Source organism: Melanotaenia boesemani, chromosome 12 (assembly GCF_017639745.1).
Source record: "Melanotaenia boesemani isolate fMelBoe1 chromosome 12, fMelBoe1.pri, whole genome shotgun sequence".
Lineage (NCBI taxonomy): Eukaryota > Metazoa > Chordata > Actinopteri > Atheriniformes > Melanotaeniidae > Melanotaenia > Melanotaenia boesemani.
Genome location: NC_055693.1, coordinates 10,566,053 through 10,580,622, shown reverse-complemented (window position 1 = coordinate 10,580,622; position 14,570 = coordinate 10,566,053). Strand labels below are relative to the sequence as shown.

General features: G+C 38.0%; 2 protein-coding genes across 5 annotated transcripts in view; one reads left to right on the top strand and one right to left on the bottom strand.

The window, feature by feature from the left end:
* Window positions 1-3,571, top strand: part of itga4 (integrin alpha 4) — a 28,606-nt gene extending 25,035 nt beyond the window's left edge. For all 4 annotated transcript variants that reach the window (XM_042001662.1, XM_042001664.1, XM_042001663.1 and 1 more), the window contains 4 exons: window positions 249-374; window positions 824-922; window positions 1,165-1,284; window positions 1,724-3,571. In XM_042001662.1, coding sequence (XP_041857596.1) covers window positions 249-374; window positions 824-922; window positions 1,165-1,284; window positions 1,724-1,834 — 456 coding nt within the window. In that variant the 3' untranslated portion in view covers window positions 1,835-3,571. The remainder of the gene's footprint in view (window positions 1-248; window positions 375-823; window positions 923-1,164; window positions 1,285-1,723) is intronic.
* Window positions 3,572-3,579: 8 nt separating this feature from the next.
* The window catches only part of cerkl (ceramide kinase-like), a 36,843-nt gene continuing 25,852 nt past the window's right edge, over window positions 3,580-14,570 (bottom strand). Inside the window, exons 8-14 of the mRNA XM_042001665.1 lie at window positions 10,953-11,130; window positions 10,635-10,700; window positions 10,471-10,496; window positions 10,251-10,359; window positions 10,023-10,119; window positions 5,889-6,085; window positions 3,580-3,976 (exon numbers count right to left, since the gene is read on the bottom strand). Coding sequence (XP_041857599.1) covers window positions 3,898-3,976; window positions 5,889-6,085; window positions 10,023-10,119; window positions 10,251-10,359; window positions 10,471-10,496; window positions 10,635-10,700; window positions 10,953-11,130 — 752 coding nt within the window. The 3' untranslated portion in view covers window positions 3,580-3,897. The remainder of the gene's footprint in view (window positions 3,977-5,888; window positions 6,086-10,022; window positions 10,120-10,250; window positions 10,360-10,470; window positions 10,497-10,634; window positions 10,701-10,952; window positions 11,131-14,570) is intronic.

Here is a 14,570-nt window from a genome sequence, read left to right as displayed (position 1 = left end):
TACACACTCAGAAGTTGAACTTCTATGGCTTCTACTGTACTATACTTCTACTAAAACTATGTAGGAAGCAGTTGTAGTTATAGTAAAGCTAATCGATTTTATAGTACAAAGGATTATGTTGGTGGCAATAAAGATTGGTGGAGTCATGACTTGGGCATTATGACTTCATTCAGATCCTCTTTAAATATTCATTGTGGACTGATCACATTTATTTGTAGTCACAAATTTCCTGTTTTATGTGTGTGCAGTTTTGTATCAACAAAGATCCGCTGTGTGAGTGGTTGGTGTGTCGTCTCGGCAACCTGGATGCAGGAAGAGATGCTACCATCCAACTGGAGATCAACCTAAACCCTGCTGTGCTGCTGCAAGCTCCGGTACAATACACACACACACTCACACACACACACAGTGTGACCAGAGAAATGAAAATGTTATTTCTTGAGTAGAGCTTTCTGCACAGGCAGTTTCACAGATTCATTCTGGTTTTACAGCACATGTTTTTTAATTAACTGTTTTTTACTTTAGTGGACAGAATCTGGTGTTTAAATTAATTTGGGTTGATCTTTACTCAGACACTCAACATTTCCAGTAAGACAATCAGTTTTGATTTAATATTTTATGAAAGCAGAATATCCCTACTGTCGAGGACACTCCTGCTCTCATGCAGAAACATGATACACATTCCTGCTCATAATTTCACATTGGGCTGATCTACAGGTGACAAAAGCAGGAATGTAAAAGTGAATCTGCCGAACCCTTGTGACAAACTAAAAAGTGAATATGAAAGCTCATCACTAACTTGTCTGGATTCTGTCTCTGTCAGGGTCGTCACGCAGTCATGAGGTTGCAGAGCACAGCAATTATGTCATCTCCCAGAGAAGACCCTCACACCCTCCTCATCCAGGATCAGCCAATCGCACAGGTAAAATGACCTGCAGCCAATCAGAACTAAGATCAGACAGCTTGGTTCAACGTGTAGGGGGACTCAGACTGAACCACGTGGCTCATGAGTTTGTTTGTTGTTCTCAGAGCTGATAATCAGAGCGTGATTCAACCTGGAGAACTCTACATTGTTTTACATCTTTTACTGCAGGCCTCCATCGAAGCCTTGTTTGAGAGTTGTAGATGTTAAATGTTCAAACATTTTATGTGTCGGCTTTCCAGGTGGTGGTGGAAGCTGATTTTACCCAGAAACCCTCAATGGCTGTGAAAATCTTCATCATTGTCATCAGTTTAGTTTTAGGGCTGATAATCCTGACAGCTCTCATCTTTTGTCTGTGGAAGGTAAATATGTGCTTTCAACACTTCAAAATCAGCTCTTTGTGCTGCAGGTATTCTCTTTATCCATTGTGAAAAAAGATTAAACCTCTGTTTATGATATGAAATCATCAGTAATAGCAGACCATCAGAAATGTGTCATAGGAAGAGATTTTGATATACTACAAGTAGGCTCCTTTATCCAGAGCTACCATCCTGACAGTTCAAGGAAAAGGATTTTACACTTGACTTAACTTAATTTACCGTATCTACCATGTAGCTTGTAGAAATGCTGGAAACCCAGGACTGAAATAATTTTTATATAAATATCCTGGGCCATTTAGAGTTCTGGGTGCTTTACCTCTTCAGTAAACACTACAATACTACTCCTGATAAACAAAAATGTCTTAGTATTAACCCTTTTTTAACACAGCTTTATGTCTCTGTTTTCTTGTCTGATTAACAGGCTGGTTTCTTTAAGAGAAATTACCAGAAACAGATAGAGGAGGAAGAGTTCAAGAGAGACAGCTGGGACTATGTTCCAAAACTGGACAAGAAAAGAGAGAGCACCATCTAACCCGGACTGCTGCCTCCTGTTGTGACCTCTGACCACAGAATATGAGGTGGAGTTTACATTGTAACTGAGCAACAGTTTCAGTGAGGCATTCAGTCAGTGCTGATGACATGGCTGAGACGCCGTTTACTGCAGATGAACATCATTCACCCAGAAGGTTGGAGTGTGACGGACAATTGCACCTGAATCTGACCGTGGCCTTTCAGTCTATTTTGTCTGATGTGCCTTTACAACAAAATAACATCATTTTGTTTGTATTTAACAAACAAAATAGCTTAAATGTAAAAAAAAAAAGACTGCTGCGTTGGATGGATGGAAAAAGTTGTGCAAGAAACATGAATTTGAAGCAGTCGATTCTGGACCAATCAGAAAGGTTTGGGGCTTGGGAGATGTGAATTTCACTCTGAAGAGAAAACAAACCAAAGAAAAAGACTTTCTGGTAATGTCAGAGGATGGAAACCTAACTTCTGATTGGCTCATAACTCTGGAAAACTTTGTTTTTGTCTGTATAGATTGACTATATTTTGTTTACCTGCTCACCAGAACACACACAGCGAAACTCACTGGTTGTGTTGCACCATTTGACACCTACAGGTCCCACTGGATGTTGTCCAGACAGAAGGTGATGACTAAAGGTGTGCAGGTAGCAGAACACAATACAACTGCTGTGCTCTGAAGGCTGGCGAAGTTGGAGACAGAAAATCTTTTCCCCTTTAAAGGGTCATAATTTAAACTCAGAATTTTATGGCTCATACTTATGAAAGTCAGTTAAATCTATGCATATTTTTTCTAGTAGTCACTCAGATTCAGCTGTCTCGGCAGCACCAAGATCTCCAATGTATTTAGTACAGAAAAGATTGAAATTGTAAAGAAAACACCCCTATAGGCTGATCACCAGCACTTGATATGAAGTAAAAAAAATAAAAAAAAATAAGAGGGTGATCACACCAACAGACTGGATGTATAGGAACAATGAGCAGCTACAGATGTTTTGAATCAAAGTGGGAAAAGATTACCGTTAGAAAAGGTTTGCTTCTTGAGAAGCTTCTCTTGGGAAAATCATGTCAATACAAGAATTAATTTTTATTTAATTTATATGGTGCTTTTCAAGATAGTTTGTGTGAATTTCAAGCTAAACTTCAGGGTGAAAATGCTGTAAAAGATGCAGCAGAATCAACAAACCACTTGAGCCACAGGGTTAAATAATGGAGGGTGACTTGATATCAGCATTTAAAAATATGTTTAATAGAAATGTGTTAAAATTATGGTTTTAACCTTTTGCATTCTGTGAATGCAAGCTGTTAAAAGAGATATTACCCCTTCCTTCAGTTTATGTAGTAGAACTAGTGATCACACAGACAGTTGTTCAGTGTTTTAAAATTTACTTTTTTCTTTTGAGAATTTTTTTATGCACTGGAGAGTCACACTGCTTTTATAAAAACTTTTCTATTGAAATTAAAGATTTCTATTTAAAGAACAAGTTTTTTTTATTATTATAATCACATCATCACATAAATAATAATAAAAAAAAGTCTTAAAAGAAAACGCTCAAAAACATTCAAATAGAAAACTTTCACATAAATAATCTATCCAGTCTGATTGTGGTTGGAACAATATTAAATGAAAAAGAGCTGTTCACTGGTTTTATTTAATTATTAAGAATTAAACTATGATGTCAGTCAAAAAAATAATAATTTGATCACATAAAGAAATAAATCTTTGTTTTCTGCCACTGAATTACACACTTCTTAAGATTAAACTGATTCAGACAAAAATGAGCTGTTAAAATATGGGTAATGTAAACATTGATGTCTTTTAATCTTTACTGGCCATTGTTGTAGCTAATTAATCAATCATAAAGCACAGTTTGTTTCAGAGATGAGGTTAAAGCTTGTTAGATTAAAACAAATAAATAAAAGAATTTACAAACATAAAGCTGTAAAACTTTTACTATTTTTCTATCGTGATAACATTGTGACCAAAAGGGGGCGCTGTTGAGTCATCGTGGTTGTTATGATGGTCTTTGTCTTTTTGACCTGAAAAGAAAGCAGCAGCCCCTGTTGTTTTCAGATGCAGCTGCATGAACTGGTCAACTCTGCCTCATCAACTTCTTCTCCATACAGTGTGATGAGTCTTGAGTGGACCCTGAATACACACATACACACACATACATGGTTACAGGTCGTGTTGGCTTTATGTAAAAATAAAGTAATACTTTATGTAAAGGGACAATTCATCCCAGAAACAATCCTTCAAATTTTAAAACTTCTTTTCAGTGAATAGCTTGCTATTATTTGAAGGTACAGCATGTGTGAATTACTGACCTCTCGCGGTAAAAATGGAAATAGAAATTACTTCAAACACACAGTTCCAAATGGACAGTGGCCAAAATTCTTCCAGACATAAACATGTTTTCATCTACAAGTGGATCCAGTGGCCTCAGGTGCAGCAATGACTGCACCACAGGTAACTACTGCTAAATTGTCTGCATGTACACCGTCTTCTTCTATGTGCCTTTCAAATGTCATTTATGCTCTAGCAGCTGCCAAGCAAAGCCGGTTCTGCAGAAATTTTAAACAGAAATTTCTGATGAAAGATGGAAAACCAGTCATCTATTGATGTGACCAGACCATTTTCATTCATTTACCTTAAAGCCTGTGGATGTCAGCAGGCAGACTGGAAATTTGGATTCTTAATAGATAAACATTTTGTTTAACCATTATTCGGTTTAAGTTTCAGATTATACTGCATTTGGATTTTCAATAGAGTGAGTGAAAGGGAGAGGAGCCATGTCTGTAAAATACATCTGCATAAAATTTAAACCATATGTTAGTCATTACATCATTTACATGCACAGTGAAGTTGAATTATCTTTATTGCTCAGTTGGCACATACTATCACACTATTTATGAACTGATTTATTGGCCAGAGCAAACCCGACCCTGCTACAGAAAGTGGCAGTGTGCACCTTTTCAGATTCCGATTACAAACCAAAATTATTTCCAGCCAATTGGTGCCATCTTGAGTGTTTAGTCAGAAATACTTATATTTCTTTACATTTAATACGCCCTTTACATTATTTAGTTTCAAATTATTTATTTATTTTTGACAAAGGAGACACAAGCCATCTCTTGTGGTTTTTCTATATTTTTGGACAGGCCTTTTTCATTACTTATGGATTGAAGCCTAGGATGGGGTAACATCCTAACATCAACTTTATATGGTGAAGTAATCTGACTTTGAACTGCATTTATCTGTGTGTGCAAATTATACTGTTAAAAATTATTTTGGTACAATTACAGTCAAGTAATATTTTTACATGATCAAGAAGTCTGGCTTTAGTCAAACTAACACATTAGTAAATAGAGGTTAAATAGTAAGGGTCCCAGCAAAGAGCTTTGTGGAGCTCCTTTTTATTTTTGTACAGGCTGGTGGAGACTAACAGCTCAGATTTTGTGTTTTATTCAACAAATATGGATTAAATAAAAGGAAAATTGCGATTCAGCTTTATGTATAAACATGGATATTCTTATATATTTTCATATATAAACAATACACTGCAGACACTGTTTCTAATTGGAATTTTGTACAATTTTTATATCAGCTAATATGTATGATTTCTGTACAAAATTAATATCTTCCAGGATTTCAGTTCAAGTATGCTTGTAATCTTCATTCCTCTTCTGTGGAGCTTAAGTGTGACTGATGAGCAGGACGCTGAATGCCAGCCTAAAGTAGGTCAAATAGAGGCAGTGATGAGGAAGAAAAAAACTTGTTTGGACTCACTCTGCATCTAATCTGGGATATCTTTTTTCTTTTTTTTAATTGAAGTAGAATTTATCAATCCAGAAAATACTCCAGAATCTGTAGTCTGGGTGAACTGACCCTTTAATAAAGATCTTCTGCTTTTCAATGTATTGATCTTTAGTTGAATTTTCAGTGAGGCAATTTAAAAATCCAATAAATGAATAACTAATATAAAAATAACTGCCCCCCTGGTAAATCCAGTGCATTATTATTTCAGCAGAGACATGACAGAAATAACAGATCATCCCACCTGATGAGCACTTCATTAGAGATCTCCACCAACTCTCCGTCGATGTTCCAGGGGAAGGTGGCTCCATCTGATTGGATAATGGGTGTGGTTTTGGAATCTCCCTCTTCCTCGCTGTCCTCCTCAGACCCGCCGATCAGTGAGCAGGGGCGGATCCTCACTGCTGACACAGCATGCGTCTCCACAAAGGAGAAGCTGAACTGCAGAGGGATGATCAGATGGTCAAACTGTGTGTTTGTATTTGTTTTTCCCACGGGATGCTGATCAAAAAAAAAATCAAACAGCATCGTTGAAGTTGGTCTTATTCACGGTTCATTCAATGTGTATTACCGTAACTTTGATATGTTGAAGACAAAACATTTGATCACCATAAGCTGTGTACCAGATAGAAGAATAATGCAAGGACAATCAATGGCGTTAACTGTTAACCGTCTGTGTGCATGATGAGAGATCCACTTAAACACAATGTAACAGAGAGAATTTCTTTGAGCCTGAATACCAGAAATGCTGAACTGCCTTCTGTCATGTACGCTCACTGATTAATCAGTTTTATAATAAAACACATAAAGACAGTTGTTTGACTCACTACGTTAATGATGAATAATTTCCTCCATAGCATCAACCTAAGGGGACTTCCTGTAAACGTAGGACATCAAATTTGGCCATAGTGGTAAAAAGTGATTTTAAAGGGTAAAGACTCAGTTTCAGGATCAGGGTTAAAGTTATGTTACGGTTTGGTTTAGGGCAACAGCTAGGGTTATACATTCAGTTATGATGGTAAGTGTTAGAGTAAAGGGCCAGAGAATGAATTGTGTCAACGGAGAGACCCTGCTGACATACAAACTAGACCCATATATGTGTGTGTGTGTGTGTGTGTGTGTGTGTGTGCGTGCGTGCCTGCAAATATCTGTGTGTGTTTACGTGTCAGAGCTAATCTGTGGAAGACATATAGGCTTGTTAAGATCCTCAGTAAGCAGCTTGTAAGTGTGACTGAGTTCCTTCCTGTTTGCGTTCTTCTGCTGTTAGACCATGGAGCTCCAACAGGGGGCAGCAGAGACCAACAGACTTTCTGTCTGTAGGTCGGTCTGTCTTTCCTTTCTTTCTTACAAGAGTCCAGTAGTGAAACTAAATCAATTTTCTTTTGTGCTCTATTTAAAAAATTTGACATCTAAGATAGTTGTGTTTATGTAGTATTTGAATTTCTTGGCAGATGTTCCATTTTTATTTTTATCTTTTTAATTTGACTATAAAAAAAAGACAGCAAACTGTAAGACAAAACCAAAACAAACCTGTCTGAAAATCTAGGTTAAAGAGATAGAGGCATTTATAACATTTTCTGTGGCTACGTATCGATCATGAAAACATTAGCATATTAATTCAGAAATAAAGCTAGAAGAACTCAGAGAGTGCAGACTCTGCAAAGCCTTTGGAATTTGCATTCATGGAGTCATTCCGGGTTATAAAATAAATATTTCCAAGCCAAAAATATTAAGTTTTAACCACAAACCTAGCCAGTGATTTAAATTATACATACATAAAAAAACAGGGATTTGGTCCATATCCAACACCTAGTAGTGATTAGAAGCACTTAGCATTCAGAGAGCTCAGACCTCTGTCAAGCCATTCTCTTTTATTTTTCTATTTTTCTTTTTTGCCAGTGAATTTTATTATTTATTATTTTATTTTTAATTAGAAGTGGGCAAAGTTATCCCTATCTCCCCAAAGTAAAGAATTATTTTTAAAAATTCATTGATCCAGGCAGTGATCTGGATCACTCCTAAAATCTAATCACTTGTTCCCTATTCCAATCAATCAAAATCTAATCAAAATCCATCCATAACTTTTTGAGTTATGTTGCTAACAGACAAACAGACAAATAATAATAATAATAAGGTAATAATTGCAGCTCTGTTTTAAGCTAATAAATTCTTTCCAAAACACAAAATTGACTGTAAATAACGTCCTGAGCCCAAATATGTTATATGTCTATCAAAGTTAGCAAGAATTTGTACTAAATGTTTATACGCTCCTCCACAGATACTCGCAAAATGGACTGATTTTGATAAAAAGTCACATTTGTTATTGTTTTTGTGTTCAGCTGAAGTTAATACAAAGCTATGTTTTTGTTGAAATATGTCTCTTTTTTGTTACGATTCATATATCTAGCAAATGCGTGAAGAAACAAATCCACAGAGATTCTGCTATAACTTTGGAAAAGTCTGACTTGACATGTCTGTCTTTTTGACCTCTTAATTGACAGACTGAAGCAGACACAATCCACCATGCAGACAAACAGGTGAGGTTCAAAAGTGGGATTCAAACCATAATAGATGCATGTTGGCAGGTTCACCCTAACGATCCAGCTTGTCATGTCCTCCACGTCTGTCGTTATCACAGAGGCTAACAGGATGTAGGTCAGTCAGTAAACAGCCTGTTTACTCTGCTGGACAGTAAACGGCACACTCAGTATTTTTAGAAAGTAGGTTAGTGTGTGGTCTCTCAGGCCATACTAGCCTGTGCTAAATCTGGCTAATCTACTCATTAACTGTCTTTTTCCTTTGCGAGAGGTGGATCTTTAAAATGGACCTGTCACGGGTGAGACACTGACTCCACACTGGAAGTTGTGGTTTGTAGGTGAACCTTCATTGGCCCTTTTCTGGCTCAAGTATGTTTGTGTCTGAGTTAAAGTAGAGATAATTTGCGTAGGAAAATCATGAATCATGAAATTAAAAAACACGTTTTTTTGTTCCCATTATTCATTAGACATTTTTAAACTCTTTACCTGCTAAATTCTCCACTTTGTTCCCCAGTTGGTCATTAAAAATGCACCTACTACTGGATTAACTAACTCTTTCCTCAAAGCCAGAAACATCTTGAGGTGTCCTTCAGCATCAGTGTTTTTACTAACTGGCCATGGCAATCACCTCCCAACTGGTTTTCTACAAGGTCTAAGGTATAAACTGTTCAAGCCTAGCTGGCATTTGATTCTAAGTGGCTGCATTTGTATGTTTAAATGTGATTAATAAGCATTCAGTTCTGTTTCAAATTACTGCAGTAGTTGGAGATTTTTATTGGCTCTGTCTCCAATCTGCATCAATGGGAACATAACACCTCAGTGCACATGCCAGGTTTAACTGAAAATGCTCCTGTCAGGGCAACAAGAGTGGGTCCCAAACACATTTGATTTGATTATACATTTGATTTGATATGCTAAAACTGGCAATGAGCTTTTAGAAGGAGTTTTCATGTAAACAAACAAACAAAAAAGCTGGTATTGTTTGCATATTTCTAAGTTTGTTTTTGTTATAGGTGCTCCTTATGATTCTCCACTTTTTTTTTTTTTTTTACAGAGGCCATAAGATGTTTTCTGATAAGTTTCTTTACAGGTGTAGCAGCTGGTTGTCTGGTTTTTCTGTTCAGGTTTTGATTGTATAATTGTTGCTGTGGCTTTCAGTCTTTTGTATCGTTGTCTTCTTTTTATTGTCATCAGTGTTTCTCTCTTCTGATCACTCTACCCCTTTCCATGTTCCCTCTATCCGGTTCAGCTATAACAAAGTTAAAGAGTAAAGAACAATAATCTAGTGTAGGGGTTGGCAACTACATTTGGCTGTAACCACATTTTTTCTGACTAACTGAATGGCGGGCCTCCACTATTGGTAAAAACTCCTGACAGAAAAACAGCAGAAACAGCTGGTAAACTTTCCACCTCCACACCAAGCCCAGGAGGCAGAGGAGAAGTGATTACTCCTGGATGAAGCTGCAGCTAGCTTCAGGTTTAGCTTCCTTCACCTCACCCTGCTGGAACTAGAAGAGCTGTGTGGTGTTTATTGCTAAAGCTGGTAGCAAAACATTCACCGCTGAACAGGAAGTATCTCTCAGCGACTTTCTCTGCTCCAACGTTCCCCCTTCCCTCCCCTGCGCTGTGCGTCTCTCTTTCTTATTGAGCTCGACCATTTTTAAAAACCTCGTCTCCACCAACGGGTCCGGGTCAGGACGGTGAGGGTGCGAATATTACTTAGCAAATTATCAAAGTCAAACATAAAAAGATTTGATAAATGAAACCGGACCAAACGTGACATCACCTTAATGTGCTGCAGAATTTACTGTGTGCAGATTGATCTGATTAATTGCTCTTACCAGTCCACTAGAGCTACTGTATCTCTTCAGGTGTTTGATGAACTCTGACCTGGATGCATTTCCTACTGTAATCAGTGATGCGCTGCCATTTGCCAAACTGTCAACAGGAAGTATTAGCAGAGATTAGCAGAAGCAGAAACATTATGAAATAACCAGCTGGGTGGGACGTTCAACCTCACAGCTCAAACTAATCAACTGTTTGTTGAACAGTCCTGTTGAACACTGGACCTGGTGTTTGGAGCCAATCCTTGAGGTGCATGTGGACTTAAACAGGGGATGGACATGATGCTGATGCTCAGATACAGGCCCTGATTGGTTCTCCAGGATTCCTCCCCTTCTGCAATGACGAATGAAAGAAAGCCAAACTTAAATCAGCCTAGTTGACAGCAACGGAAATCTAAATGGCTTGTTTTTAAAAAGTTTTTAATAAGAGAAAAATCTCACCAACCTGACTCTGGGTCTTGGTCCTGATCTCTGAGAGAGAGAGAATGGAGGAAAGAGAAAAATAAATTAATCACAAACAACTAGAGTCTGTCATCTGTTGAAACAACAACACACTGCCTGTATTTATACATTTACCGTTTACTCAAAATCTGTGTGTGTGTTTCTCACCGATGTCTAAACAAACTACTGTTTGACTTCTTTGCTGGTAAAAATGACAGCTGACAGTCCTCCGGGCTGAAAGACAGAAAAAGAAATGAGAGTTCTTACCCTGCAGTACTTTGAGTTAAATGCTGAATGTAAAAAGGTAAGACATTTTGTTTGTTAGCATGTTGAAAATACACTTATGTGGATCTTAGTTCAAGCCAAATAAAAAAAAAAATCATGATGTTATCTTTTAAAATTTTAAAGCCTGAACAAATGAACTGCACCCTGTCTGTATGACCCCTATCCCTTGACAACAAACAAATAATTACACTTGTATATCACCTTAGTTTGGCCAGTGTCTTCACCAGAGCGTATTCTCGCCTCCGGGACGATGACATCCACCTCTTCTTCTCTGCCCGTGCTAAGCTCCGCCCACCAAAACCAAACATGGCGGAGAAACCAAAACGCACCAACTGACCGAGAGACCAGAAGCTGCACATGTCCACCTGCTGCAGGTGACCTGCAAAGAATGTAAGAAGGCCTGCACTTAGATTCTAAATATTCAAGAGGGAAACACTCCAAATTTGGGCATAAGAGAGAGCCCTGTGTGTCTGTGTGTGTGTGTGGGTGTTTGTGCACATGTGTGCGTGTGTGTTTGTATTGATATTGATAAAGCATTTTGAAAGAGAGTGACCAGTTTCTGGTGATTAATGCTTCTCAGATTTTAATGTTAATTTTACGTGACCACTTGTGGATGTAAATGCATTTTCATGTGAATGGACATAACTATGTGTTTAGTTGCTATGAGGGTTATGAAAGTTCAAATAAGGGTTGAGTGTTAGAAGGGTGGAAATAATAAAGCCTCAATCATAAATACATGACTCAGTCAGTCATTATCTATTTTTTGATAGTTTTAGCTCTTGAGCACCTTTTATGAAGGTCTTCAGGTGTTCATTACATGTAAAAGCACTTTTTTAGTAAAGCAAAAGCGTCTTTCCTTCCATGCAAGTTTGTATTATGTTTTCATAAAATCTAAATGTAATGTTGATGCCATCATTGCAAAATCTAAATAAGGTCTTTAGAAATCTTGAGAAGGTCAGTGACATAAAAAAAAATTCTCAAAATATTTGAATAAAGCTCCAATGTGATGAAAAGTGGTGTTGCTACATTGAACCGAGACTAGCAGTAGCAGCAACTTTATCCCAATAGTGGACTGTCTGATGTAAAAAGAGACTTAAAGAACCATAAAATCTTATCACAAGATTTGCAAGAGTTGCAATGCAAGTAACTCTTTAAGCTGCTGGTGTCAAAGTGGGTGTGTCTATAATCAGAGGCTGTACTAATCTGATGTGCATGATGGCAAAAAAAAAACCCTTACTGTACCAAAAACAAACAAATTAAAAAAATAGAAAAATACAGTTTTCCAGTAAATAAAAAAAAAACAAAAAAAAAACAAACAAAACACACCTTTTGGAACTTTCACTCCTCTGGAGTGAAGAGGAGAATTTTATTTTTGCAGTTTCAGGGCGTGGGAAATGTGCTGTGCAAGAAACATTTTGCACAAAAAATGAAAAGTTCTGCAAGCAAATATTAAGAAACTGGAAGAAAGTTTTGTAAAATGTCCATGTTAGGTTAATTCTGTTACTGGTTTCTGAGGCCAAAAGAATCACCCACTTATTTATTTGTTGAATTAATGATTGAAAAGGCTGATTTAGGAAACTAAAATGTAAAATTATTCTAAACTTTATTTAATCTGTTCACAGATGCACTACACGTCCATTTACAAATAACACTGTTCACTATTTCCCTACAGCCTGTAAATGCAGCTTGAAGTACAGTACTAACTAGAATCAACAACAACCTGATTTCACCATCAGAACATTAAAGAGATGCTCGATAAGCTTTTAGACAAATATGCACAACCTGTCACATACCCAGTGCCGCACACACAAACACACACAGAGTCAGCATGCCATCTGGCCACATACCTGCTCTAACCTACTGAACTGCAGTGTCTGTCCAACTCACCGTCTCACTGACTGCCTGTCTGTCTCTCTGGACAGAATCTGATTTCCTCACCATATGGCGTGCTGTCAGTGTGTTTGCGTTTCTCTGTGTGTTCTGTAGGATTAAAGCTGGGACAGCCAGTGTGTTACTGAGATTAAACCTGCATCACTTCTTAATGGTCCAACTCCTGTTTATGATTATTCTTTAGTTAATAGTTAGGAAATAATTGGGTTTATTCGCTTTGTTGATGCCAGACGGGCTGGTCTGAGTATTCCAGAAACTGCTGGTCTACTGAGAGTTTTTACACACAACCATTTTTAGAGTTTACAGAAAAGGGTCTGAATAAGACAAAACAGCCAATGAGTGGCAGTTTCAGCATGAAGATGGCTTGCTCATGTCAGAGGTCAGAGGAGAATGGGCAGAGTGGTTGGAGATGATAGAAAGGCAAGAATAATTCATATAACCACTCATTACACCAAGGTATGCAGAATACCATCTCTAAATGCACAGCATGGCAAACTTTGAAGCAGATGGGTTACAGTAGCAGAAGACCACACGGGGTCCCACTCCTGTCAGCTAAGAACAGGAAACTGAGACTGTAGTTTACACAGACTCACCAAAACTTTACAATTGAAGATGGAAAAATCTTGCCTGGTCTCATGAGTCTCCATTTCAGCTGCCAAATCCAGATGGCAGGGTCAGAATTTGGTATAAACAACATGAAAAATAGATGAATCCTGCCTTGTATCAACACTTCATGTTGGTGGTGGTGTGTAATAGTGTGAGGGATATAATCTTGGTACACTTTGGGCCCTTTAGTACCAACTGACCATCATTTAAACACCACAGCCTATCTGAGTACTGTTGTTGACCATGTCTATCCATTTATGCCCACAGTGTACCATCATCTAGCAGGATAATGCACCATGTCACGAAGCTCAAAACATCACCAACTGGTTGCTTGAACATGACAATGAGTTTACTGTACCCCAGTGGCCCCCACAGTGACCAGATCTTAATCCAAAAGAAAACCCTTGGGATGTGGTGGAACGGGAGATTCTCATCATGGATGTGCAGCTGACAAGTCTGCAGCATCTGTGTGATGCTGTCATGTCAATATGGAGCAAAATCTCTGAGATTTGTTTTCAACACCCTGTTGAATCTATGTCGCAAAGAGTTGAGGACGTTCTGAAGGCAAAAAAATGGTCCAACTCGGTACTAGCAAGGCATACCTATTAAAGTGGCCAGTGAGTGTATATCAGGACAATGTGGTGATCACAGCTAATCTCACTTGGCATTTGTAATAACACCTTCCTGTCTGAGAATTTTAATTCTTACCTATTATTCAGGTGTTAGTCCTGTTAGTTACACTTAATATTCCAATCTGTCGTTGCTCTGTCTCTCTCTCTCTCTCTCTCTCTCTCTCATACACACACACACACATACACACACACAGACACTGCAGCTTCCAGTATCTAACAGTTACAATGAATCATCTCATCACAGTCTGTAAAACAAAACATCAACACATCCAGCTGCCAGCTGATTGTATGGCAGGTTTGCCTGAGAGGAGGTGGATAAAGGTGAGGAGGGTGTAGCTACTGTGAGCAGACTAAACCTGTGATTTAGTGAAACTGATCCTGCTGTTGGACATCTGTCTGCTCTTTTCAGAATCCAGTCTACCACCGTCTGTTTACTGGTTTGATTGTTGCTCTGTTGAAACAACAGCCAATCATATCATAGTTTAGTTGGATCAGAAGCTCTTGGCTGATTTCCTCTTAACTAAATTAAATTAAAATATAGATCTATTACATGTGGACGGTACAGAAATGGATAGGTGAATATGGATACACAGAACCCATACAAGGTTTAGAAAGCACCCCCAATAATGTGATAACAGATATAGTTAAGTAGCAATGATTCAGAATGACACCATTTTCAAGTCGCATTCAT